Source organism: Marmota monax, unplaced genomic scaffold (genome assembly GCF_021218885.2).
Source record: "Marmota monax isolate L192 unplaced genomic scaffold, Marmota_monax_Labrador192_F-V1.1 WCK01_AAM20220418_F8-fsc00342, whole genome shotgun sequence".
NCBI lineage: Eukaryota > Metazoa > Chordata > Mammalia > Rodentia > Sciuridae > Marmota > Marmota monax.
In genome coordinates, this window is record NW_026692007.1 from 302,154 (window position 1) to 329,671 (window position 27,518).

Sequence of the window (27,518 nt, forward strand, 5' to 3'; positions counted from 1 at the left end):
TCCTCTGCCTAAAATGCCTCCCCCACACTCTCCCAAGTTGCCTACTTGCCAAGCATCTTCCCTGAAGATCTGCTCTATTTACCAGTCTCTGAAGCATTTCTCAGTCTGATGATGACCCCCCACCAGCCAAGGATATTTCTTCCTAACCGTTTAATGCAGAGGGCACTGGTCTAATCATCTCTTTCTCAGTCTCTTTTACCCTGAGATCTTCAGAGAAAGCTTCCGTGACTAGCTTCTGCTAGTGTCTCCAGAGCTATTGCAGTGCTCGGCACATTAGCATCCAGTAAGGGTATTATCCAATGATGACCAGAAAATGATTTATTTATCTATCAAGTAAATGGATGACCCATTAGTAGATGATTTATCTGTCAGGAAAATAAACGGATGATGAGTGAACACTTGATTAATCTGTCTAATGAGTAGATGGAGGATTCAAGAATGATTTATCTGTCAGTGAATAGGTGGACAATTTATTTGTTGACAGAACAGATAGATGGATGGTGAGTGAGTGATTTATTTCTGGAGTGAATGGCTGGATGAGTGAGATCATGTGGCCTGGTGTCACTCTGCTTCTGTTCCTGCTGCATGTGGTCATTTCACTGCATAGCAGACAGATTTCTTTCCCCACCACAAGCCACACTGTCACCTCCAGACAGTCCCTCCAGTGGCTTCCCACCATACACAGGACAGAGGCTGTGGGCTGTGTCCCCTAGCATGACCCCAATCTCATAGGCCACCATCACACTTTATTGTCTCCCTCTGACTGCCCTTGGAAGACCCTCCCCATGGCAATTAATAAACCACACCATAACAGTGTGGTTTTTAACTCAGTATGGAAACTTCCTCCTCCAGATTTCAAAGAGCTTCTTCCATCCTGTGTTCTGAAGCCACTCTAGAGAGGTGCTCCCCACCACTTTTCCACTCCCTGCACTCTCTTTCTCTGCAAATCCTGTTTTATTTTTCTTTATCACACTTATCATTAGCTGATTTGCATTATCTATGTATTTACTTGTTTTTTTTTTCTGACTCTTTTGCTATAAATTCCAGATCACAAGGACTCTATTGGTTTAGTTCACTCCATCTCTAGTTCTTAGACCTGGACCTGGTAGACCATAATAAATATTTGTTGAATAAATAAAGGAAGGAACATGTAATTAGGCCACTAATTACATAATAACAAAGTGCATTGCTTGAATATATTTTTTTGCTGAAGACATTATTTTACACATGTGGTATTCAGCAATTGTAGAAATAGTCACTAATGTCAACATTGAGTCATTCGTGCTTTAAGGAGATCATGACTTTTTCTCTTGTTAAATATTTTTATTAGTGAATATAATTATACACAATAATATGGTTCATTGTGACCTCTTCATACCTGCATATAACATAATGTGTTCCATTTAACTCCACAGTATTTCCACTTTTCCTCCCCTCCTTCCTCCCCCGATCCCCTTCCTTTACCCCATTGCACTATCTTTTATTTATTTATTTTACTTGTTGTGTTATAATTATTTATAAAAGTGGGATTAATTGTGCTATATTTATGCATGCATGGAGCATAACATCCATGGACTTGGTTGATCTTCTTAGGGAACTACACAGGCCTCCCAGGATCAGGACTGAGTATGAGTGCTGAGGAAGAGAGCCCTGGTGAGGGGGACAACCTAGTGGGCCCCTTTCTCCTTGCCGGCAGAGCTGAGCCTGCCCTTGTGATCGACTGGCCCAAGGCCCTGATCAGCAGAGCTGTTTTCCAAGGCTACACCTCATCGGGTATGAATGTGCTCTTTGTGTCCTGATTTCCTAGCTGCTTCAGAAAACTCTGGATATCAGCCCTCAATTTCTTATAAAACTTTCCTTTTAGTAGATAAGTATTTGGAGCTGTTCTCCCTCTCCTACTTGTGTCTGTCCATAGCCCAGGGCTCCTTTACCCAGGCTAGAGCTACCTTCTGCTGTACACATGCGTCCCTCATCTACAGACTGACAGGGGGATGCATATCTGCATGCGTCCAAATGCCTTGGTGTCCACCTTGGTGTGGCTTTTCACAGATTAGACGAGCCACTTGATGAACCATTTACATGGATGGTTCAAAATGAAGCTGCCCCTGCACAGCAGTTGGGTTTTTGTCCAGTTTTCCCCAGCACAGGCATGTGGATTTTTCCCTATCTGTCGGGTGACTGCCTTTTCTAGTAATAGGTATCATTAGGCCACTCCCTAAGCTCTGAATCTCACACCATTCTTCAGTGATTTCCCCCTCACTCTTCCTTAAAACATTTTGGGAAATATCATTGCAAAATTACAATGTTTAAAAACTATCCCTGTTTATATCATCAACCTTGTTTTCTAGGTCTCTCTTGATTCAAAGGTACATGGTGTGGGGGTCAACCTGTGTCTGCTGAGGAACAAACCAGCACAGTAGGACAACAGTTACACCCAGATTGAGAATTTCTCATAACTAACATCCACAAAGACTTAAAAATTGCTTTGATATTCCTTAATCATACTTTATAATTTCATAAAATAGCAAAATTGAAAACTGAATATATTGTAAACACATAAAATAAAATCTTACCAGCATTCTCTTGCTTCTTGGGAAACTAGTACTGTTTCTGAGCCAGGATGAAAGATCCAACCTCAGTATTGCTTCTACTGGGCAGGAGAGACCTAGAAATAGGATTTCATCTCTTTAGAGAAGGTAGTAACAATCTAGTGGCATTTCCAAATACAACGTATTTTACTTTCATCCCTGGAGCAAGAGCAGAACTTGATGCCTAGGCTCTGCTTGACCCCTGTCCTGCAGGCCACTGACCTTTGCTTCCTTGTGGCTGCCTTCTCTTCTGTAGGTATCACAGAACCTATTGTGACAATAAAACCATACTCACTGAGCAGTGGAGAGACATATGTTCTACAAGCGTCTGTGGGTATGTTATGCTGCCGGTTGGATCTGGTGTGGGGTAACCATAAGTGTTTTGGCTGTATTTTCATCTTTTCTTGGAAAGGACAATCACTTGTTACTCCTGCAGACATTTGCACCAGGGTCCTAACTCCCCTTCTCTCCAGATGTCAGTTCCCTGCTCCTTTATGTTAGAGAACAAGAGCAGGAAGTGGTTGTGTTTCTGTGATTTACTCTTCCTTGAGGAATCAGGCACATGTTTAAAACAGGGTAAAAGATTGCCATTTTCCCCCAATGCTTTTGAGTCCAGGACTCACATATTCTAGGCAAACACACTGTATCCCCAGCCCTTTTTATTTTATTTTGAAACAGGCTTCACCCACGTGCATATTATTTCCCAGTGCCCAACATCCCTTCCCACATATCTATGACTCATTCTGAGATCATACTTGTAGGTAACTTCTTGATATTTTCCTTTTTAACAAGTACAGAGGATTCAACAATATTTATCTAGAGACGATGTCCACATTTTTGCATTCATTAAAACCCACCATGCATTTTCAATCTTGTATCATGCATTAACTCTCACATCACCTGAGGAAAAAACTTGAGGTTCACTTTCTTCTGAAACTTGGTAGATGGGGCAAAGATCCCCACAGATCTTCTGGATTCTTACTACCACTGTGAGCCCCTTCCTGCCCCCAAACTAAGCCAAGTCCCTGCTATTTTTTGAAGAGGGACAATGCCTGCTTTTGTTTAACAATCCCTCTTGTCCTTCTGCTGGGCCTCTTTCTCTTGCTTCTGAAATTTGTCTGAGTGACAAGCTTATAGCCATTCTTTTTGATAGGCCACATATATTATCAGCGCAGGAGACCCCTGGGAGCTTGTCCATGGGCTTGTTCTTGGGCTTATTCAGTGTCCCTGGATGGCAGGGAACAGTGAGCTGGGGGCCCAGATGTCCTGTCTTGTTTCCTTTTCCTCTGCCCCACACTCTCCCTGACAGCTTCCCTCACCTGCTATGCTCTTCCCAACACATTGGGCCACTGTGTGACTCTGTCCTTCCCATCAGAGTTATTTTAGCTGAGATGCCCATTCTTATCCTCAGGTCTTTTTCCTAACCAGTATATAACTTGTACCCTAGGGCTACTTGCTCAAATGCCTTCTTTCATAGAGATTTTCCTGGTCAGCCAGGTGGAATTAGTTACTTTTTCCTCTTGGATTTTACCTGTATTGAAGGAGCTGCCTTAGATAATATAACACATAAACAGTGTTAACACGGCCCTTAGTATGTAGCACAGGTTCTCTAGGTCCCTATTGTGACACTTGATGATGATCATTGGCATCAAGATTTTAGAGTTTGACATGCAAATTTGCATCTTATAATTCATATCAAGAAAAATACATTGAAAGATTAAAAAGTTTATGCATGAGAGGGCTGGTAGCTCAGAGGTAGAGTGCTCCCCTAGCATGTATGAGGCACGGGGTTCGATCATCAGCACCACATAAAAATAAAATAAAGATATTTATTGGGCTGGGGATGTGGCTCAAGCAGTAACGCGCTCGCCTGGGTTCCATCCTCAGCACCACATAAAAATAAAAAATAAAGTTGTTGTGTCCACCAAAAACTGAAAAATAAAATTTAAAAATTCTCTCTCTCTCTTCTCTCTCTATCTAAAAAAAAAAAAAAGATATTTGTCCACCTATATCTAAAAAGCAAATTTTTTAAAAAAAGTTTATGCATGAGAATAGTCATTATAGTGTGACTAATAATAGCAGAATGTGGAAAATAAAATGTTTAATCATTGGGAACTAATAATTATGTATACTGGGATAGCTACTCAACAAATCATATATATATACTCACGCACACACACACACACACATATATCTTAGCCATTTGGGGCATTATATGATGACATGGAAAATACTTATGATATTAATACAGTTAATAAAATGAGAAGATAAAATTGTATCAGTTAATAAATTCAACTTAGATGTCTTTATGTACATGGCTGAGGCTTAAAGAGAATAGGGGAATGGAACAGGTTTGATTTGTGGGGTAATGTGTCTGTCAGTGTCCTCTCCCCGCAGGCTTTGGTCTCTATTGGTGGGTGTTGTGTGGTTTCTGGGTAGAGAATTGGTCTGTCTCATTTACTGTCATTGCCCAGGGTCTGGGAATGTACCTTCCCCACCTAGTAAGCACCCAGTAAATGCTTCTTCTAAAATGCTTCTTCTATGAATGCATGCTTTAAGGCAGTGTTTTCAAACTCCAGCTTTTGTCAGAAACTCTTAAAAGTCTGTTGAACTATAGACTGTTGCGTCTCAGTCTTTGATTCAGCAGGTCTGAGGGGAGGCTCAAGAATCTGCCTTTCAATTCCCAGATGATGCAAATGCAGCTGGTCTGGGGACTCCCTTTGAGAACCACTGCTCTAAGTTTTTTGCTATAAAAACTTCTGTTACTGTTGTTTTCCATCCTGGCTCAAAACTCTATCCCATTTTTCTCTTAGCTTCAAAGCAAGACTTAATAGGTAAAGCCCAGCTGTACTTGACAATCAACCCAGCTCCACAGGACATGGCCTGTCATGTGCAGCCCCACCATGGTCTGGAGGCCCACACCATCTTCAGTGTGTTCTGCATGTCAGGAAAACCGGTAGGTGGCAGCCCCTTTCCTGTACTGAGACCAAAGGTAATAGCAGCTTTTGGAAGTTATGGTGAGCTCTGCATGGCATGCAGTAGGAACTAAGGCCTCTTCTTCCCATCTGTGAAGGACTTGGGCCTGCAGTCAAATGTTGGAAAGTTGTTCAAGCATGAACGGGACCTTCCCTCTCTCTAATGGAAACAAGGTCAGAATGGCCCCCAGTTTTGAAGGAGAGACAGACTTTCTTACTAGGAAACACAGTGGGATACTCAGGGCCTCTACCATATGATCAGAACAGGAGTCCCCATTACTGCTGTGCACACAAGCAGGCAGTGAGTAACTCAGAGGAATCTGACCCTGACCCTGGGGCATGTCTCTAATTTGGATTTCATTTTACTCTCCTGATTTGGGCAATGGAGAAGGTCACTATGGATATTTTTCTTTCTTTTATTTTCTTTTTTTATAGAAAGTTTGTGATGATTAGAGAGGTGTGTGAAGGAACAAATGCTTCATTCTGTGACTGGGTTAGCAAGCTTCCTCTTGAGATTGGGTTGCAGGCTACAACATTGCAATCTTGGTACCATCCTCCCTGTCCTCTTGCACTATACACTGCCTGTCTCTGCCCTTTTGTTCTGCCTCTGTCACTTCTCAAGAAGCCCACACATGTCCTTAGGAGAGACAAGGCCCAGGTCTTTCCTCAAAGTCTAGTTCCAAAGGCCTCTGCTCCTAACAGAGTGTGTGTCCCATCTCCTTTCTCTGTTGTCACTCATGTTTACATTGTGCCTAGCTACTGCAGGGGGCAGCAGGATCCTCTTCACCTAGAGGAACCCTTGTCAGTCTGATTCATGACTGACAGGACCCTCCAGGCTGGAGAGCTAGCAGACCCTGAGTGAGGAATCTTGTTTTATTCCTGCTTTGGATCCTTTGGAAGAGAGCTCTGTAGGGAAGAATTGTGCAAGTGGAACCAGGAGAGCTCTGCACATTGTTGTGCATTGTTGTGTAGCCGGAGACCGTGTTTGACTCTCATTTATTCTGTTTCTGGCTGCAGCATATGTCCTTGGGTGCAATGAAGGTTGCAGATGTATATTTATAGATGATGCCATTCAAATGAAGTATCCTATATTTTTTCTCCCCATAGGACTTTCATTATGAATTTAGTTACCAGATAGGAAACACCTCCAAACACACCCTATACTATGGGAGAGACACCCAGTATTATTTTGCATTGCCAGCTGGTGAGCCCTCAGACAATTACAAAGGTACGTAACAGTGTGAGTTGGATCACTAAGCTCCAGACATTTTCTCCTGATTTACAAAAGCTAAAAATTTTTTAAAACTATGTGTGTAGAAATTAAAATTATTTATTCACTTTGATGAGTTTAATGTTTTTTAGTTTAGTTTGATTACCTACCTTTTGGTGCAGGAAGAACATTAGAATAAATATCAGTAAATACACATACACACACATACACACACCACACATTTTAAATTTTAAATGACATATAATATAGATAATAAAATGCCAAAGAATTTTTATATGAATTAAATAATTAACACCAATCTATCTCTTATTTACTAATGAAATATGGCGTATCTAGTGAATCTTGCATTTAGTATAAGTGAAACCAAATCAAGGTATTCAGACCAAAAAAATAATGTGAGATAAAGTATTAAAATAATATAAAGTAATGTTGAGTTAGCAAATTAATTATAGATCCTTTGTTAGTTCACTTCTCACTACTATCACAAATATCTGAGATGAATCAAATTAAAAAGAGGAAAAGTTTATTTGGGCACACAGTTTTGGAGGTTTCAGTCTATAATTCATTGACACCATTGCCTTGTGCCTGTGGCAGCACGGTGTATCATGGCAGGAGCAAGTGATGTGGAGGCTCATTTACTTCAAGTCTGGGTATGAAAGAGGAAGGAGTACCCTATGAGGGCACACCCCCAATGACAGGAAGACTTTCCTCTAGGCCCCACTTCTTAAAGGTTCTACCACCTCTGAGTAGCACCAAGCAAGGGACTAAGCCTTGAATGCATGAACTTTTGTGATGAATTTCATATATAAACTCTAATCCCCAAGCAAAATGAATCCCATAGTGTGGGAAACTTTCTACTCCTATCCCTGCCCCTGAAGTCCTGTCCATTTCTAAATCAGCACTTGGGAATGGACCTCACCTGAACATATAAGAGATTCCATCATTTAACACAGTACCTGGGTAGGCACAACCCAGTGTGGTTAAATTAGACTCTTCAGGGTGACTGCTATTTTTTGTTTGTTTGTTTGTTTTTTAACTTCTGGACAGTTGCTCTGTGCAGGCAAGGTTGAGAGTCACTAATCTAGAAGATTCTTTGAACTGAGTTGATATGACTATTTCAGCCCCAGTTCTGAACTAGGTCATGTCCCTGATGTATTGAAATCTCACCTCTCCTTTGAGTCTAGTGAAAGTACTTTCTCTGTGAAATCTTGCCTGTCACCTCCAATTAAAACACTTGTACTTTCTTTTAGATTCTAGTCAAATTGAGCAAAACTTTCCTGAGCATGGTGCAGTTGTGAGCTTTCTAATCATGTTCCACTTTGTGATGCCTTTGTACTTCCATCTGAGCTTGAGGTTTGGTGAAGTCAAGCAACAAAAGGCTAGCACAGTAGATGTTGACCGAATGGTTGATTTTGACTTTCATGAGCTTGCCCTAATAAATCCTAAAATGCTAAATTGCATTCAACTTCTGTCCTTTGGAAAGTATTCTCATGATGGATGCTCATCCCAAGCTCCCCCAAGTCTCAGTAGAGGGTCCGAAGCCAGGGATATATGTTAAGAGCTTGGTCAGAGCAGAATGTGTCCTTCAGGCAAGGAGGCCCAACCTCCATAGGCAACCTTCTTATATGAAGACCTGGCATGTCCCTCCCCTGAGAGCTGCATGTGGGGTATGAGGGGCCTCAGTTCACAAGGCCTGCCACAGACTATAGAGCTAGCCAGATATCCAAACAGAAGAACTTGGGCCTGAGCACCATGTTGACAGATTTTTTAGAATCAAATTTCAGGTCACAATCCCGGAGTAGTGTCAGGGTTAGTGATGGTACTCAGGTCCTTCACAAGTGTGATTTTGCTTCTAATGTTCATGATTATCATAATCAATTCCTATGAATATCTGCATTCAATATTAGATACATAATTAGATACAAAATTAGATACATAATGCATACCTTATTATGTTCCATCTTTTGCACAAATTAATATGGCACCTACTAAGTGTGTAAAATTGAACAATCTTACCCAAAGCCTACTTTTTTCTCTCATATTCTGTATCATGATTCGTAGGACCAACATTTTATGCAGTGGGGGATTTATAATATTGGAGCTTTGCCAGGCATTATAGTGCACACTTATAATCCCAGTAGCTCAGGAGGCTGAGACAGAAGGATCACAAGTTCAAAGCCAGCCTCAGCAACTTAGGGAAACCCTAAACACTCAGTGAGACCCTGTCTCTAAATAAAATACACACAAAAAAGGGCTGAGGATATGGTTGAGTGGTTAAGTGCCCCCCTGAGTTCAATCCTTGATACCAAAAGAACCCAAAAAACAAAATTGGAGCTTCTAGGGGCCCACACAATATTTACTGACTCAGAAATATTACCGGGGAAAAGGCAGAACCTAGAATTTTCTTGTAGGCAAGCTTTCCAGTGATGCAGGTGTCTGGGACCACATCTTGAGAAGAAATGACCTCTAAAATTAAGTTCCCAAACCCTTAGCATTGGGATTCAAATTGAAGATGTTATGAAGACACCAGGGTGCATAGATCAACACACCATGTATCTTCTTGTGTAAGTCACACATCTGCACCTATGACCCTCACCACTTGATAATCACCCATACTCTGAGCTCATCTGCAGGTCTCCTCAGCATACCTGGAGCTGTTACCACATGGAGGGATTCCTAAGACCCAGCAGAGCCATTTCCTGCCACATTCCTATGTCTTCATGCAAACTTCCTTCAGTTAGACTTTGTCTTCACCTTTCTTCTAGACCTGTTAGATCTATACACGTCATTTAGGAACTGATTAAAATATTACCCCAGCCCTTGATGGACCATCAGGGAGACTATATTTCACTCTGTGAGCTCCCCGTGGCCCTGGCATTCACCCTGTTTCAGCACTCCTCACGTTGCTAGTGGACAGGATTACTTGTAGGGCACAGACAATCCTTTTTGGCCATAACCTCCTATCCTGCCACAGGCTCACCTTTTGTGGGTCAAATGAGTGAATGGGGGAGCACGTGAATAAATGAGTCATTCCCTGACACCCACAGCATACAATGGTGCCTTCTGCCTACCAACTCTCCGTGACACCGCTTGTCTTCCCTGTCTGATTGGCACTCAGTGCCTTGTACTGATGCTCAGATTTTTATGTTAGGGTGTGAGATCTTCCCAGAAGTGGAGAACCTGAAGTACCACTCCCATGCCTTGCCTTATTGTAGTAGCCCTTGAAGCAACCGTCATCATTCCATCATATGGATCTGCTCAAAGGAGATTCTATTTGCTGGTTTGTTGGTAACCACAGTGTAAGCACCTTGAGAGGGCAAACAGCCTGCAATTTCCTCTCATCCTGCGCTTTGCCAGGACTAAGCTCATCCACCTGGTGCTGCTCAGTTGCTCTCAGGGTGTGAAGAGGCATCTCTGTAGCCACCTATTCAGGATGACCCTCCTGTCATGTTCTCTCATAGTCATCGTTTCTACTGAGATCACAGACAGCAAAGGCTCCAAGGCACTGGCGTGCTCTGTGGCGGTGACCGTGCTGCCCCGTTTCCATGGGAAAGACTGCCTCAGCGAGGACCTGTGAGTACCACACCACACAGACATCCGAAGCAGTGTCCATATTTCCTCAGGGGGCAGCAGCAAGGCAGAGTGGCAGGAACTGATTTCAGGATGGGCAAAAGGAGAAGTTGGGGTTCTGTCACTATAGTCCTGTTGACTCACCTTTCTGTGGCATCTGTGCCAGTGCTTCAGAACCCATGACACACTTTTTGCTTTCTTTAGAACTGTTTTATGAAGGTATCATTTACCTGTTATATAGTTCACTCACTAAAGGTGTGCGATTCCTTGGTTCTTAGTACTCTTACAGAATTGTACAATCTTCAGCACAATCTAGTTTTAGACAATTTTCACGACCATAAAATGTATTTATTATAATGTGCTCATTAGTTGCCACTCCTGTACCCACACCACTATCTTTAGTTTCCTCCTCCCAGCCCCAGCCCCAGCCCCAAGTAGTCACTAATTTTACGTCATGTCTACCAATTTGCCTATTCTTGGAATTTCAATGGGATGATATGAAATGTGATTTTTAATAACTGTTTTTCTTCATGAATGTTTCTGAGTTTTATCTATATGTATCATATATTAGTACCTCATTCCTTTTTATTTTTGAATATTATTTATTGTATAGATATATCACATTTTGTTTTTTTTATTTTTAAATTAATGGACATGTGGGGTTTTTTCCCACACTTTGGTTCTATAACAAACCATTCTGTTCTAGGCATTCTTGTGTGAGATTTTGTGTGCAGGGATGCTGTCAGTTCTCTTGAGTAGGTAACTGGAAGTGGAACTACTAGTAACTCTGATAACCATGCATAACTTCTGGTAACACTGACAACCATGATAAATCTAGTTTTAGCATTTGGAATAATGCCAAAATGTTTTCCAAAATGGCTGTACCCTTTTGTATTCCCACCAACACTGGATGAGGGTACATCTTAACAAACACTGGTTGTTGTCTGCTTTTTGATTATGGCTATTCTAATGAGTGTCATTGAAGTTTGGATTTTCATTTCCCTATGCTCTATGATGCTGAGCATCTTTTCATGTGCTTTGGGTATCTTCCTTCTAGATATTTATTCATCCACTTTGCCCATTTTTTATTTGAATTATTTTTGTTCTTATGATTAATTTGTGGGAGTTTTTTTGTAGGCATTGCATACAAATTCCTTTAAAGATATGATCTACAAATGTATTCTCTCAGTCTCTTTTCATTTCACTTTCTTGATTATCCATTGAAGAATAAAAGTTTTTGAAGACCCTACTTAATTTTGAGTAGCCCAATTTAATTATCTTCTCTTTTATTCCTTGTGTTTTTTATGTCAATCTATGAAATTACTGCCTAGTGAAATAATACAAAGACTTACATCTGTATTTTTTCTTAAGAGTTTTTGTATTTTTAGGTCTTACATTTAAGTTTATGATCCACTTAGAGTAAATTTGTGTGTGTATGTGTATATATGTGTGTGTGAGTTTGTGTGTGTGTGTGTGTGTGTGTGTGTGTGTGTGTGTGTAGGGCTCCACCTGCATTCTTTAGCATATGAATATCCAAACTTCTAAGCACAGGTTGTTGAAAACTGTTTCCTCCACAGAATTGTCTTTGGCTTTCTGTCAAAAATCAACACCACATGTTAGGGTTTATTTCTGGATTCTTCATTCTGTTCAATTTTCTAGATATCTCTTTTACACCAATGCTATGCTTTTTGATTACTGTAGTTTTGTAGTAAACTACAGTAACTGAGAAGCCTGAACCAAATTTTGTTATTTCTTCATAAGATTTGGCTGTCCCAAATTCCTTGAAGTTCCACATGACTTTTTAGAAGCATCTTGTTAGTTTCTGCAGAAGCAAAACAGAGCATAGGTGCCACAGTGACTGGTGTTGGCCACCCTCTCTCTTGCTCCAACTTAGCCTGCCCTTCCTAATACTGTGGGCTAGGGCTACCAACACCTATGAAGGTGTTAAAAAACAAAACAAAGCAAAAGCTAACTAGGATTTTCATAGGGATTTTCTAGAATATATAGATCAGTTTCAGAAGTATCACTATCTTAACATTAAGTCTTCCAATTCATGGACATGGGATGTCTCCTATTTTTTAGACCTTTAATTTCTTTCAACAATGTTTCATAGTTTTCAGTAGGCACATCTTGTATTTCTTTTTTTTTTTGAGTTTATTTATGAGTATTTCACTATTATTGATGTCATTATAAGTGGAATTATTTTCTTAGTTACATTTTTGAATTTTTATTGTAGTAGATAGATAATTGATTTTGCATATTGATCATGTATCCATATAACCCTGCTAAATATGTTTATTTCAGTAGTTTTTTTAGCACTTCCTCTGGGGCTTTCCATATATAAGATTGTTTAATCTATAAATAGAGACTGCAACACTGTGATCTTTCCAGTCTGATGCCTTTTATTCCTTTTTTATTGCCTGATCAGTTCTTGCTAGAACCTCCAGTTTAATGATTAGGGGGAAGTATTTAGTATTTCACCTTGTGTTTAGTATGGTGTTAGCTATTAGTTTTTCGTAGGTGTTTGTTATTGGGTTGAAGACGTTCCCATCTATTCCTAGCTTATTGGGTGTTTTTAATCATGAAAGTATGTTGAATTTTTTCAAATGCTCTTGCTAGGCCTATTGATGTGATTATATGGTTTTGGTCCTTTATTCTAATTAACAAGTTAATAAGGTTTGGATACTTGGGTTCATGCTGACACTTTATTTCCAGTGTAACAGTATCAAGGTTGGGGGGCGGGTAGGGGGCTTTGGCCATCATGAATGGGATTAGTACCCTTTTAAAAGGGCTGGAATGACCCATCTAGGCCCTTGTTACCCTTGCATCTTCCACATGAGAATGCAGTGTTCTCGCTCTCTTGAGGAAGCAACAGGGTGCCATCTTGGAAGCAGAGAGCATCCCTTACCAGACACTCATCCTGTCAGTACACTGATTCTGAACTTCCCAATCTCCAGAACTGTGAGAAATAAATTTCTGTTCTTCCTATTTCATCCAGTTTCAAGACTTTTGGGGGTTGGGGCTGGGGCTCAGTGGCAGAGCGCTTGCCTTACACATGTGAGGCATTGGGTTCGATCCTCAGCACCACATTAAAAAAATAAAGAAAGAAAGATTTGTGTCCATCTATAACTAAAAAATATTTTTAAAAAAGAATTTTGTCATAACTTCCCAAACAGATAAGACACAAGTTATATTTATATATGATCATTTTTCACATGTTGAATCACTTTTACATTTCAGTAATATATCCCATTGGTCCTAGCATATAATTCTCTTTCTGTGTGGGTGGATTTGGTTTTGCTAATATTATACTTCGGAGTTTTGTGTCTACATTCATAAGCATTATTGGCTGGTAGTTTTCTTTTAGCTTTGCCTTTGTCTGGTTTTAGTGTCAGGGTAATACTGCCCTCAGTCTATTTACAAGTGTTCTTTTGTATTATTTGGAACATTTTGTGAGGATGAGTATCAATTCTTCTGTGAAAATTTGATAAAAATTATGAGTGAAATTATCTACATCTGTATTTTCTTTTTGGAAAGTTTTAAAATTACTAATGTAGTCTCATAGTTTTAGTCATTTGTTTCTTTCTAGAAATTTTCTCATCTATATTCTGTAATCTTTTGGTACACAGGATTTTTTAAAAGAATAGAATTGCATTGTAGTCCTTTTTATCTCTATATGGTCAGTAGTGATATTCATTTTATTCATTATTTTAATAATTTCATTATTTTCATTTTGTGTCTTTGTCAGTCTAGCTAAAGATTTGTCAGCTTGGATGATCTTTTCAAAGAACTACTTAGGGTTTCTGATTTTTTTTTTTCAATTTCATTCATTCCTGAACTAATCTTTAACATTCCTTTTCTTCTGCTTGTCTGGGTTTAGTTTGCTTTTCTTTTTCTTGTTCTCTATATAGGCTAATTATTTGATATCTTCTTTCAGACATTTGTAGCTATAAATTTCACCCCAAGCACTACTTTAACTGTATCCCGGGTACTTTCCTTCATTAATTTCAAAGTGTTTTGTCATTTTCCTTTCTGCTGCTTCTTGAACCATTGGTTCTTTATGAATACGTCATTTAATTTTCACATATTCATGAATTTGCCAAATTTCTTTTTGTCTTTGATTTCTAATTTAATTCCATCATGGTCAGAGGATGTACTTTGTATCATTACAATAATTTAAATTTTATTGAGTTTTTTAATGGCCTACATATATGGTATATTCCCCCAAAAAATCCTTTACTTGAGAAGAATGTGTATTCCACTTTTGGGGGTTAAAATGTTCTGTGGATATCTGTTTGGCCTATTTCCTTCATGTTATTGTTTTACTCTTACAAAGCTTTATTGATTTTCTTCCTTGTTTTTCTACCCATTATTGACAGTATAATTTATTTTTTTTTCCTTTCCCTATAGGTCTGTTGGTTTTTGCTTCATGTGTACAGCATCTGTTGTTAGGTCCCTATATATTTATAATTTCTTTTATCTTCCTAATATTTTATCATTGGGAAATGTTCTTTATCACTAATACTTGTTTTTGTCTTAATTTATTTTTAGTCTGATATAAATATAACCTTTCTAGGTGCCTTATAGTATCTATTTGTATTTATGTCTTTTTCAGCCTACATTTATCCTTTAGTTGCATCTTATTTTCATAGCCAGTCTTTTATTCCCTATCTTTTGTCTGGATTGTGTGACACATTCACAGTTTTTTGCTATTATTAGAATCATTGAATGTAGGGTGTACTATTTTACTTTTGTTTTCTACATGTCCTATGATTATTTTGTTCCTCTCTTCTTCCTTTATCACCTCCTTTTTTCTTAAAAGAATATTTTGTATTTTACCATTTTAATTCCCTTAATGATTTTTTACAAATATTTGTTGTAGATGGACACAATACCTTTATTTTATTAATTAATTCCTATGTGGTGCTGAGGATCGAACCCAGTGCCTCATACATGCTAAGTAAGCCATGTGCTCTACCACTAAGCCACAACCCCAGCCCTCCCTTAATGATTTTTAAGTATATTTTTCAGATTCTTGTTTTGTTGTTGCTCTAGAGCTTACAATTTACATCTTAGCTTATTAGAAACTTCTACAAACTAATATTAAATTGCTTCCAGTTAGATATAGAAACTTACACCTATATAGCTCCATTTTCTCTTATTTTTGTGAAGTTATTATTATGTAAATAACTTATATTATGCTATAATACAATGTTATGATTATTCTTTTATATAATCTATTTTTAGAGAAACTAGAAAAGAAAAAAGGGTACAATCTATTTTAATAAGTGTTTTTAAAGTATATTAATCTTCTTTTTTTTTTTTTTTTTTTTTTTTAATTTTTTTTTATTGGTTGTTCAAAACATTATAAAGCTCTTCACATATCATATTTCATACATTAGATTCAAGTTGGTTATGAACTCCCAATTTTACCCCAAATACAGATTGCAGAATCACATCGGTTACACATCCACATTTTTACATAATGCCCTATTAGTAACTGTTGTATTCTGCTACCTTTCCTATCCTCTACCATCCCCCCTCCCTCCCCTCCCATCTTCTCTCTCTACCCCATCCACTGTAATTCATATCTCTCCTTGTTTATTTTCCCATTCCCCTCACAACCTCTTATATGTAATTTTGTATAACAATGAGGGTCTCCCTCCATTACCATGCAATTTCCCTTTTCTCTCCCTTTCCATCCCACCTCATGTATCTGTTTAATGTTAATCTTTTCTTCCTGCTCTTCCTCCCTGCTCTGTTCTTAGTTGCTCTCCTTATATCAAAGAAGACATTTGGTATTTGTTTTTTAGGGATTGGCTAGCTTCACTAAGCATAATCTGCTCTAGTGCCATCCATTTCCCTGCAAATTCTATGATTTTGTCATTTTTTAGTGCTGCGTAATACTCCATGGTGTATAAATGCCACATTTTTTTTATCCATTCATCTATTGAAGGGCATCTGGGTTGGTTCCACAGTCTAGCAATTGTGAATTGTGCTGCTATGAACATCGATGTAGCAGTATCCCTGTAGTACGCTCTTTTAAGGTCTTCAGGGAAAAGTCCAAGAAGGGCAATAGCTGGGTCAAATGGTGGTTCCATTCCCAGCTTTCCCAGGAGTCTCCATACTGTTTTCCAGATTGGCCGCACCAGTTTGCAGTCCCACCAGCAATGTACAAGAGTACCCTTTTCCCCACATCCTCTCCAGCACTTGTTGTTGTTTGACTTCATAATGGCTGCCAATCTTACTGGAGTGAGATGGTATCTTAGGGTGGTTTTGATTTGCATTTCTCTGACTGCTAGAGATGGTGAGCATTTTTTCATGTACTTGTTGATTGATTGTATGTCCTCCTCTGAGAAGTGTCTGTTCAGGTCTTTGGCCCATTTGTTGATTGGGTTATTTGTTTTCTTATTGTTTAATTTTTTGAGTTCTTTGTATACTCTGGATATTAGGGCTCTATCTGAAGTGTGAGGAGTAAAAATTTGTTCCCATGATGTAGGCTCCCTATTTACCTCTTTTATTGTTTCTCTTGCTGAGAGAAAACTTTTCAGTTTAAGTAAGTCCCATTTGTTGATTTTTGTTATCAACTTTTGTGCTATGGGTGTCCTATTAAGGAATTTGGAGCCCGACCCTACAATATGTAGATCGGAGCCAACTTTTTCTTCTATCAGACGCAGAGTCTCTGATTTGATATCTAGCTCCTTGATCCACTTTGAGTTAACTTTTGTGCATGGCGAGAGGAGGGGATTCAGTTTCATTTTGTTGCATATGGATTTCCAGTTTTCCCAGCACCATTTGTTGAAGATGCTATCCTCCCTCCATTGCATGCTTTTAGCTCCTTTATCAAATATAAGATAGTTGTAGCTTTGTGGATTAGTCTCTGTGTCCTCTATTCTGTACCATTGGTCCACCCGCCTGTTTTGGTACCAGTACCATGCTGTTTTTGTTACTATTGCTCTGTAATATAGTTTTAAGTCTGGTATCGCTATACCGCCTGATTCACACTTCCTGCTTAGAATTGCTTTTGCTATTCTGGGTCTTTTATTTTTCCATATGAATTTCATGATTGCTTTATCCATTTCTACAAGAAATGCCGTTGGGATTTTGATTGACATTGCATTAAACCTATAGAGAACTTTTGGTAATATCGCCATTTTGATGATGTTACTTCTGCCTATCCATGAACAGGGTATATTTTTCCATCTTCTAAGATCTTCTTCTACTTCTCTTTTTAGGGTTTTGTAGTTTTCATTATATAAATCTTTCACCTCTCTTGTTAGGTTGATTCCCAAGTATTTTATTTTTTTTGAAGATATTGTGAATGGAGTGTTTTTCCTCATTTCCGTTTCAGAAGTTTTGTCGCTGATATACAGAAATGCCTTTGATTTATGCGTGTTGATTTTATATCCTGCCACTTTGCTGAATTCATTTATTAGTTCTAGTAGTTTTTTTGTAGACCCTTTTGGGTCTTCTAGGTATAGAATCATGTCATCTGCAAATAGTGATAATTTAAGTTCTTCCTTTCCTATTTTTATGCCTTTAATTTCTTTCGTCTGTCTAATTGCTCTGGCCAGTGTTTCGAGAACTATATTGAATAGAAGTGGTGATAGAGGGCATCCCTGTCTTGTTCCAGATTTTAGGGGGAATGCCTTCAATTTTTCTCCATTGAGAATGATGCTAGCCTGAGGCTTAGCATAGATAGCTTTTACAATGTCGAGGTAAGTTCCTGTTATCCCTAGTTTTTCTAATGTTTTGAACATAAAGGGATGCTGTACTTTGTCGAATGCTTTTTCTGCGTCTATTGAGATGATCATATGGTTCTTATTTTTAAGTCTATTGATGTGGTGAATAACATTTATTGATTTCCGTATATTGAACCATCCTTGCATCCCAGGGATGAATCCAACTTGATCATGGTGCACAATTTTTTTGATGTGCCTTTGTATCCGGTTCGCCAGAATTTTATTGAGGATTTTTGCATCTATGTTCATCAGAGATATTGGTCTGTAGTGTTCTTTCTTTGAGGTGTCTTTGTCTGGTTTCGGAATCAGGGTGATGTTGGCCTCATAGAATGAATTTGGCAGAGCTCCTTCTTTTTCTATTTCCTGAAATAACTTGAAAAGTATTGGTATTAATTCTTCCTTAAAGGTTTTGTAAAACTCCGCTGTATACCCATCCGGTCCTGGGCTTTTCTTGGTTGGAAGTCTTTTGATTGCTTCTTCTATTTCATCTATTGTTATTGGTCTGTTTAAGTTGTGAGTATCCTCCTGACTCAGTCTGGGCAAATCATATGACTTAAGGAATTTATCAATGTCTTCACTATCTTCTATTTTATTGGAATATAGGTTTTCAAAATAATTTCTAATTGTCTTCTGTATTTCTGTAGTGTCTGTTGTGATATTGCCTTTTTCATCCCGTATGTTAGTGATTTGAGTTCTCTCTCTTCTTCTCTTCGTTAGCATGGCTAAGGGTCTGTCGATCTTATTTATTTTTTCAAAGAACCAACTTTTAGTTTTGTTAATTTTTTCAATAGTTTCTTTTGTTTCAATTTCATTGATTTCCGCTCTGATTTTAATTATTTCTTGCCTTCTGCTACATTTGCTGTTGTTTTGCTCTTCCTTTTCTAGGGCTTTGAGATGAAGTGTGAGCTCATTTATTTGTTGGTTTTTCCTTTTTTTGAGGAATGACCTCCAAGCGATGAATTTCCCTCTTAAAACTGCTTTCATTGTGTCCCATAGATTCCGATATGTTGTGTCTGTATTTTCATTTATCTCTAAGAATTTTTTGATTTCTTCCTTTATGTCTTCTGTAACCCATTGATCATTCAGTAACATATTGTTCATTTTCCATGTGATGTAGGATTTTTCCTTCCGTCTTTTATCATTGATTTCCAGTTTCATTCCATTATGATCAGATAAAATGCATGGTATTATCTCCACCCCTGTATATTTACTGAGGGTTGCCCTATGGCATAATATATGGTCTATTTTTGAGGAGGATCCATGTGCTGCTGAGAAAAAAGTATATCCACTTGATGATGGTTGATATATTCTATATATGTCAGTTAAGTCTAGGTTGTTGATTGTGATATTGAGTTCTATATTTTCTTTATTCAGCTTTTGTTTGGAGGATCTGTCCAATTGTGAGAGAGGTGTGTTGAAGTCACCCATAATTATTGTGTTGTGGTCTATTTGATTCTTGAACTTGAGGAGAATTTGTTTTATGAACGTCGCAGCACCATTATTTGGTGCATAAATATTGATAATTGTTATGTCTTGTTGGTAAATGGTTCCTTTTAACAGTATATAATGTCCTTCCTTATCCCTTTTGATTAATTTAGTCTTGAAGTCAATTTTATTCGATATGAGGATGGCCACCCCTGCTTGCTTACGAGGACCGTGTGCATGGTATATTTTTTCCCAACCTTTCACCTTCAGCCTGTGTATGTCTTTTCCAATCAGATGTGTCTCCTGGAGGCAGCATATTGTTGGATTTGTTTTTTTAATCCATGTTACCAGCCTATGTCGCTTTATTGGAGAGTTTAAGCCATTAATGTTTAGAGTTACTATTGATATATGGTTTGTACTTCCAGCCATGTTTGATTATTTATCTTCTTTTTTTTTTTTTTTTTTAATTTAGTTTGTTTCTCCATGGTTAGCTTTCCCCCCGCCCTCTGTCTTTATAGAGGCACTTCCCACTGATGGTTTTGGTTATTGTTTTTCATTTCTTCCTCGTGTAGAGTTTTGCTCAAGATGCTTTGCAATGCTGGTTTTCTGGCTGCAAATTCTTTTAGCTTTTGTTTATCATGAAAGATTTTTATTTCGTTATCGTACCTGAAGCTTAATTTTGCTGGATACAGAATTCTTGGTTGGCATCCATTGTCTTTCAGTGTTTGAAATACGTTGTTCCAGGATCTTCTCGCTTTCAGCGTCTGTGATGAAAAATCCGTTGTTAACCTTATTGGTTTACCCCTGAATGTAATCTGCCTCCTTTCTCTTGTAGCTTTTAGTATTTTCTCTTTGTTCTGTATATTGGATATCTTCATAACAATGTGTCTTGGCGTTGGTCTACTGTGATTTTGTGTGCTCGGTGTCCTGTATGCATCTACAATTTGTATATCCGTTTCCTTTTTTATTTCTGGAAAGTTTTCTGTAATTATTTCTTTCAGCAGGTTACTCATTCCCTTGGTTTGAATCTCTGTACCTTCTTCTATCCCGATGACTCGTAGGTTTGGTTTCTTTATGTTATCCCATATCTCTTGGATGTTTTTCTCGTGGTTTTTAACCAGCCTTTCTGAGTTGGCTAGGCTCTTTTCAAGATGATATATTTTGTCTTCATTATCTGATGTTCTGGCTTCTACTTGCTCCACTCTGTTAGTGATACTCTCAATTGAGTTTTTAATTTGGTTTATCGTTTCCTTCATTTCTAGAATTATTGTTTGGTTTTTTTTTATAATCTCAATCTCCTGATAAAGATGCTTAACTTCTTCTTTTATCTGTCTATGTAATTCATTTTCAAAGTGTTCTTTCACTGTTTGGATTTGCTGTCTCGTATCTTCTTTAAGGTTCCATTCCATCTGTCTAAGGTATTCCTTGAGTTCTTTATATGACCATTTTTCTGCTGACTCTAGGTCCTCCTGAATATTTAGGCTGTCCTTCATTGTTTGTACTCCTTTTCTTCCTTGCTTTTTTATGCTGCTCATGTTACTTCTTGTTCTGTTTGACTGCTGAGTTACTGTTTACTCTTATAGATTTATTTGATGCTTGGGAGGAAAGATATTAGAAGGGAAGGGAAGAAGTCACTAAAGAGAATGAGAGTAGGCAGGTAGAATTCAAGGAAGGGGGAATAAGAAGATTGAAAAGAAATGAAAAGACAAAAGAAACAAGAATAACAAAGATTAGATAATAAAGAAAGAAAGAAAAGACGGAAAAAAAAAATTTTAACAAAAATAATAGTGATAATAAAAAATGAAAATTAAAATTAAAAAAAATAATAATAATAAAATAAAAAAAAATTAAAAAAAATAGAAACATTGAAAAAAAATTAAAGAACAACAACAAATAAAAATTGAAAATGAAAGAAAAAGAAGAAAGAAAAAAAAAAGAAAAAGAAAAGAAAAAAAAATGATAATAATAATAATAATAAATGCAGTCCTAGAGTTCTATTAACTTCTCTTCCAGTAGGTGGAGCTGTGCCCACTGGGCCAAGCTTCTCCTCTCAATAGGTGGGAACCATTCACTGTGCAGCAGCTCTTTCTCCTAGACTGGGCGGGTCTCCAATCCTGAGTGTCTAGGGCCTTGTCTTGTGTTTCCTCAAGCCAGGCCGTGCTCACCTGTGGCGCTCACCACAATACTGGCTACACGCCAGGTCTGCTGCTCCTGGGAGCCCTGTTTTCATGAACACCTGGGCTCACTCTCCCTGTTTGCCTCCCTCAGACCCTAAGTTTGTAGAGCTTGGGGCTGAGATCCCCCAGCGAATTTGCTTGCCCTCCTGTAGCCACGCCCCCGGTAGCTGGTGCAAGAGACCTCAGTTGTCAGCACTGGTGGGAGCGGTAGCCGGGAGTTCCGCGCCGCGAGTCCTGCGCCATTCCTGGTTCCCTTGGTCTGGTTATTGCGTTCACAGGAGAGCTGGGAGTGGCCCTTAAGGTTTCCCCCGCTGTGTGGAGAGAGATGGCTAGGGGATTACACACCTGTCGCGCTGGTTTCACTGCAGTTATCTCCTCCGCCCATGACGCCATTTCTCTGCCATGGTGATATCCCATGCAAATGGTGACCGTTTGTTCCCTTTGCCGGATGACCAATGCAACGGGTGGGTCCTGACTGTCTCTCCCAATCCCCGTTTCAGTCCTGTGGCCACTGCCTATGAAGGCTCGGTTGGCTTTTACCTCTGTAAGTTCCTAAGGGCCGGCCAATTATTTCAGCGGGATCGTTAGTGCTGAGTCACATGAAGCAGGCAAACCGGAGCTTAATTGCCTCCGATTCGGGCTCTGTGTGTGTGTTCTGAGGGGCCCAGCCTGTACACCCCAGATCCACGTCAGCTCAGCATTGCCTAGTGATCCTGAGCAAACAGCATTTAGACAGTTTACGGCTCCCTATGCCCTCACAGTTGAAGATGTCAGAGACTTGATCTCTCTGCGCCTGCCACCATGTTACATCTCCTCAGTAATATTCATGTTGCCCTTACAGCTTCCTGGTATAAGCAAGTTCTTGGGATTATACAAACTGCTGCTTCTGTTTCCAGTCCAGATTTCTAGAAATGAAACTCTGGGCCGCGCTGACGAGCGTCCGCGCTTGTCTGCGACCGTAGCAGAGTCGCCCTGGCAAGCGTCCGCGCTTGTCTGCGCCCGTAGCAGAGCCGCCCTGGCCTCCGCAGCTCTTCAGCCCGGTGCCAGGCCCCAGGGCCCAAGCGGCTGCCGCCGCGGCTCTCCGTCCCCCTCCTCCGGAGCACGGGTCCCCTGGCAGGGGGGTGCAGAACGACCCCAGAGCAGGCTCTGCCCGAAGGTGCAGCGGCGAACAGGCCACAGAGACGCTCGAGGCTGCAGTCCAGCCTTCAGAGGACAGGGCTCGGCACGCAGCCCAGCTGCAACCTCTAGGTGCGGCTGCCGGACAGTTTATACGGAGCCATCAAGACAGCAAGCAGAAAGCAAATGGCGGCTCCCGCGGAGTGGATTTTCGGCACAGAAACCACAGCCCCGCCAGCAATCCCAATCCACAAACTCTCCCTGTATAAAAAATATTCAAAAAAAAAAAAAAAGGCGGGGCGCACTGAGCTTTCTTTGCCTCGGGTACTTACAATCCACTGCTGATTGCACATTCAGCTTCTCCGCCCGGAGCGAAGCGAAAGCTATATTAATCTTCTTATTAGTTGTCTTCGAGTATCCCTGTAAGTTCAAGTTGCCATTTAGTGTCACTTCACTATTCAATATAGCTTCATCCCCACCCCCATTCTTAATGTTGTTATTGTTATATTACCTTTCTCTGCATTATGGGCCCAACAATAACATTTTATAGATATTATCTCATGCAATGGCTTTTAAAATAAGTTAAGAATGAAAAATGTGATTTATGGATTTAATGATGTCCAGCATTTTCATGAGTCTGTTCATTTTTTTCCAACTGTTTTATTTCTGTGGCTCATGGTCTTTATTGTTCTATTCTCAAATTTGCAAATTCGTTCTTTTCTCAAATCTACTTTTGAAGCTTTCTAGTGAATTTTTCATTTTGATTATTGTACATGCAACTCTAAAATTTCCATTTGGTTCTTTCTATATCATAAATGTATTGTTTTATCTCTTTATTAATGTTCTCTGTTTAATTATTTATTGTTATGCCTTTCTTTAATTTTTTTTGGGGGGTGGGTACCAAGGATTGAACTCAGGGGCACTCGACCACTGAATCACATCCCCTGCCCTATTTTATATTTTATTTAGAGACAGGGTGTCACTGAGTTGCTTAGGGCTTTACTAAATTGCTGAAGCAGGCTTTGGACTCATGATCCTCCTGCCTGGCTCTTTAATTTTTAAAATATGGTCTTCTTTAGTTCTTTGAACATATTTATAAAAGCTGCTTTGAAGTCTTTGCTAAGTCCAACTTTCAGGTCTTCCCAAAGACAATTTCTATTGTTTGCTTATCTTTCATGTGTTTTGGCTATACTTTAAGTGTCTTTGGGTATCTCATAATTTTTCATTGAGAATTGGACATTTTAGATAAATATATCATGATCACTGTGGGTATTGACCCATTCCTTTTCCCTGGGCTTGTTTTTGTTTGTTTGGCTTGTTTATTGACTTAGCAAGACTACTACTGTAAAGTGTATTTCCCTCTTTGTGTAGCCCATGGTGTTTCTGCTCAGATTTATTTGTGTATTTTTATCTTCAGTCTGGATTCCTACAGTCTTGGTCTCCATTAATTAGTCATTGCTCCATTGGTCAAATGTGTGCTTAAGCATACATGCTAAGTGTTCACACAACATTTTTTAATAAATTGGAATTTCTATTTTACACATTTGGAAACTGAGGCTCATTTATTCAGGAAAATGTTGCTCTGAAAGTGATACAACAAAGAAATTGCAGGGCAAGGGCTGGAACTGACCATTGACCTTGTACACTAGACTATTTTCAGGGCTTCGTGTTGTCTTTCCAAGTGCAAATAACTGAAATATACCATTTTTAAATAAGTAAACTAATACCCAGTTGTTGAAATCTGAAGTTATTAACTTGTAATTTTACCGGAAACCACAAGTACAGTATGCATATCCACTCCATCATGCATCTGAGCATTAATTACCAACTCTGAATTATTAGGATGCTGTGAAACTTCATCCAGCTCTAGCCTCTGTGGTATCTCTGGACTACATTTCCTCACCTGACATGATGTTTCCATATCAGTACCTGTGTGACTTCTTGAGCCCTTTTCAGTTCAAACCAAAGGGTTTTATGGGAGTTTGACAGGATGTCTTGTCTCTGCACAGACCAATTCTCCTTTGTGTCATACTCTTTCTTTCGGGAATCACCCAAGACTAAATTCCATTCCACCCTTAGTCGGCAAGATGAATAGGTTTACAATGTGTCTGATCATGATAGCTCTGTGTTTTCTTCAGATATAATTCCAGTCTGAAAAACCTGTCCACCCTCCAGCTGATGGGGAGTTACATGGAAATGAAGAACTATGTCACCATGATCACTGGGATCCTGAGTCGTTTGGTTAAGGAGAACAGAAATGCATCCTGTGGTCAATGGTCACAAATACAGGATGCATTGATTTCTTCTGTGTGCAAATTAGCTTTTGCAGATCAGGTATGGCCTAGAGCATGGTGAGGGCAGGGTCTGTAAACTTGTGTCAGGTAGTGGGTTCATGGCTGTTTGACTCCCAGGAAGTAGTCATACTGATGAAACACAAGCAAGAAAGGTGACCAGATAGGCAGCCAGCTTGGCTCCCATACATGGGTTTGGTCTCTCTTGCCTTCTGACATGTCTTATAAATGAACACTGCAAGTCAATCATAATAATAGATAATTCCTCTAGTGTAAGTTAAAATTCTGTAAATCCAATCTGATTTTATCTTGTTGACTATAATATCCTTGATAGTCATTATTTTATGCAACTTCTTATGAAATGATGATATAATCAAAGGTTACCATCTTTGTTCACATTTCTGCACCTCTGTCTTATAATGGGCACTAGAGATCATTCACATCTACAAAAAAAAATCTTGTTTCATTGTAAGATTATTCACTTGAACTACTGTTTTTCTTCCTTTATCATTCTCTCTGAACTTTTCTCAAAGTTTCAATTAGTTCTGTCCCTTAATTTCCTTCTCTTTCATGTCAGTTTCTTGATGGGATATGTGAGACTGGCCAGAGGTACATAGGAAGAGGCATGTTAGACCGAAAAGAAAACTCAAACCGGGGTCCTGGTCTTACTGGAGAAGGGCTGGCTCCAAGTCATCTCTTAGTTGAAAGCATAAATTCTGCTCTACTTTTACATAAGCAGGCTGGAACTGAACTAATACACTAATTTCTTCTTTGTTTGTTTGTTGTTTATTTGATTTTGCTGCAGGAAGAAATAATTCATTCTGTTCTTATGTTGAGAAATCTTATAAGCTTCTCTAATAAGGTAAGTGCTATTTCTTTCAATGTTTTATTTTCCTGTTTTTTTTTTTTGCATAATTATGAGGCCATGATCATTTTTTTTAATGTTTTGGTACTGGAGATTGAACCCAGGAATGCTGTACTGCTCAGATACATCCCCAACTTTTATTTTTTAGTTTGAGTGACCACAAACTTGCAATCCTCCTGCCTCAGCCTTCTGAGCCTCTGATATTGCCAGCCTGTGCCATGTTGCCCCGCCATTATCAGTTCTTGAAAAATATTCTGTTTAGAGTTATATTTTGACACTTAGATTAGAAACATGACTTTCTCCTAAGAATTCATGTGAATGGGATTGTGCATCTCCAATCATAGCTGAATAATTTCTTTATTTCTATAGAAATTTGGAAACCCAAAGTAGAAATGATTAAACATAAGAGCTATCGATGCTAGGAATCATTTGGTGAAAGAGACATTATTTATTATTAATGCATGTTTTGGATTTTCCTATCTCCCTGCATTCTTTTTTTTTTCTTCTTCAAATCTCTGATGCTCTGCTGTGCCCCCTTCAACAGATGTTCTAATTCTGCCACACTTTAGAGAGCCCATGGGAGTCTCTCATTGCCACCAGTCTGCAAGATGGGTGAAACCACACCCACCTCCCACACTCAGTCACCATAGCAATGATTCCCTACTTCCAGCAAGCATCCGTCCCTCATTTTATGTTCAGAACCCCATTCAGGACCACCTCATAGTGCCTTATTTCAGCCTGGATGACAAATGCTTCTTATGGTCAAGCTGAGTGCCTACTGCTGGTGGTCCAGTCTGAGTGCCTACTGCTGGTGGTCCTGCCTCCCTCCCATTTTGCATTTTTGGGATTTTTCACCTTGGGTTAAGCTTTCCCTTTGTGGCTTTTTTCCATTTCTCCCTCTGCCAAATGATACCCAACATGCTTAATAATCTTTTTTTTTTTTTAAATCACTGTCTTCTATCTGGTCCTCATTTCTATGCACCTCCTTATAGCACAGCATTCAGAAAGTGAGTTCTGAGCTTGCTATGGCCTATACTAGCTGTCAGTCCTGCATTTTTAAACTGTCAAATTTGAGCTTCCATCTTCTTATCAACACTTTAGTGCTTTCATCAAAGTCACTGGGGATCCTCTCGCTGCCAAGTTCACTAGACACTTCTCCTCACCATCCTCTCCCTCAGAGGACATTCTGTGGGGGTCTTGCCTTTCATTGGGACTCACTTCTCTTGGTTTCATGACACACGTTTTCTTGATTGGCCACAATTGCCACCAGTCTGCAAGATGGGTGAAATCACACCCACCTCCCACACTCAGTCACCATAGCAATGATTCCCTACCTCCAGCAAGCATCCATCCCTCGTTTTATGTTTAGAACATAGTAGGATGACCCTATCCCCTTCCCTACCCATCCATGTTGATGTGGTCAGTGGTTCAGGGTTCTGGCTCAGGACTACTAGACTTCTCTGTCCACATCTTCTGTCTGGGTGCTCTCATCTAGTCCTTTAACCCTAGATGGAGATGATAATTACTCCACATCTTAT

General features: G+C 39.2%; 1 protein-coding gene across 1 annotated transcript in view; it reads left to right on the plus strand.

The window, feature by feature from the left end:
• The window catches only part of LOC124097225 (checkpoint protein HUS1), a 177,108-nt gene that overhangs the window by 69,040 nt on the left and 80,550 nt on the right, over positions 1–27,518 (plus strand). The window contains exons 27-33 of the mRNA XM_058582002.1: positions 1,594–1,773; positions 2,845–2,922; positions 5,402–5,544; positions 6,671–6,791; positions 10,256–10,367; positions 24,963–25,158; positions 25,921–25,977. Coding sequence (XP_058437985.1) covers positions 1,594–1,773; positions 2,845–2,922; positions 5,402–5,544; positions 6,671–6,791; positions 10,256–10,367; positions 24,963–25,158; positions 25,921–25,977 — 887 coding nt within the window. The remainder of the gene's footprint in view (positions 1–1,593; positions 1,774–2,844; positions 2,923–5,401; positions 5,545–6,670; positions 6,792–10,255; positions 10,368–24,962; positions 25,159–25,920; positions 25,978–27,518) is intronic.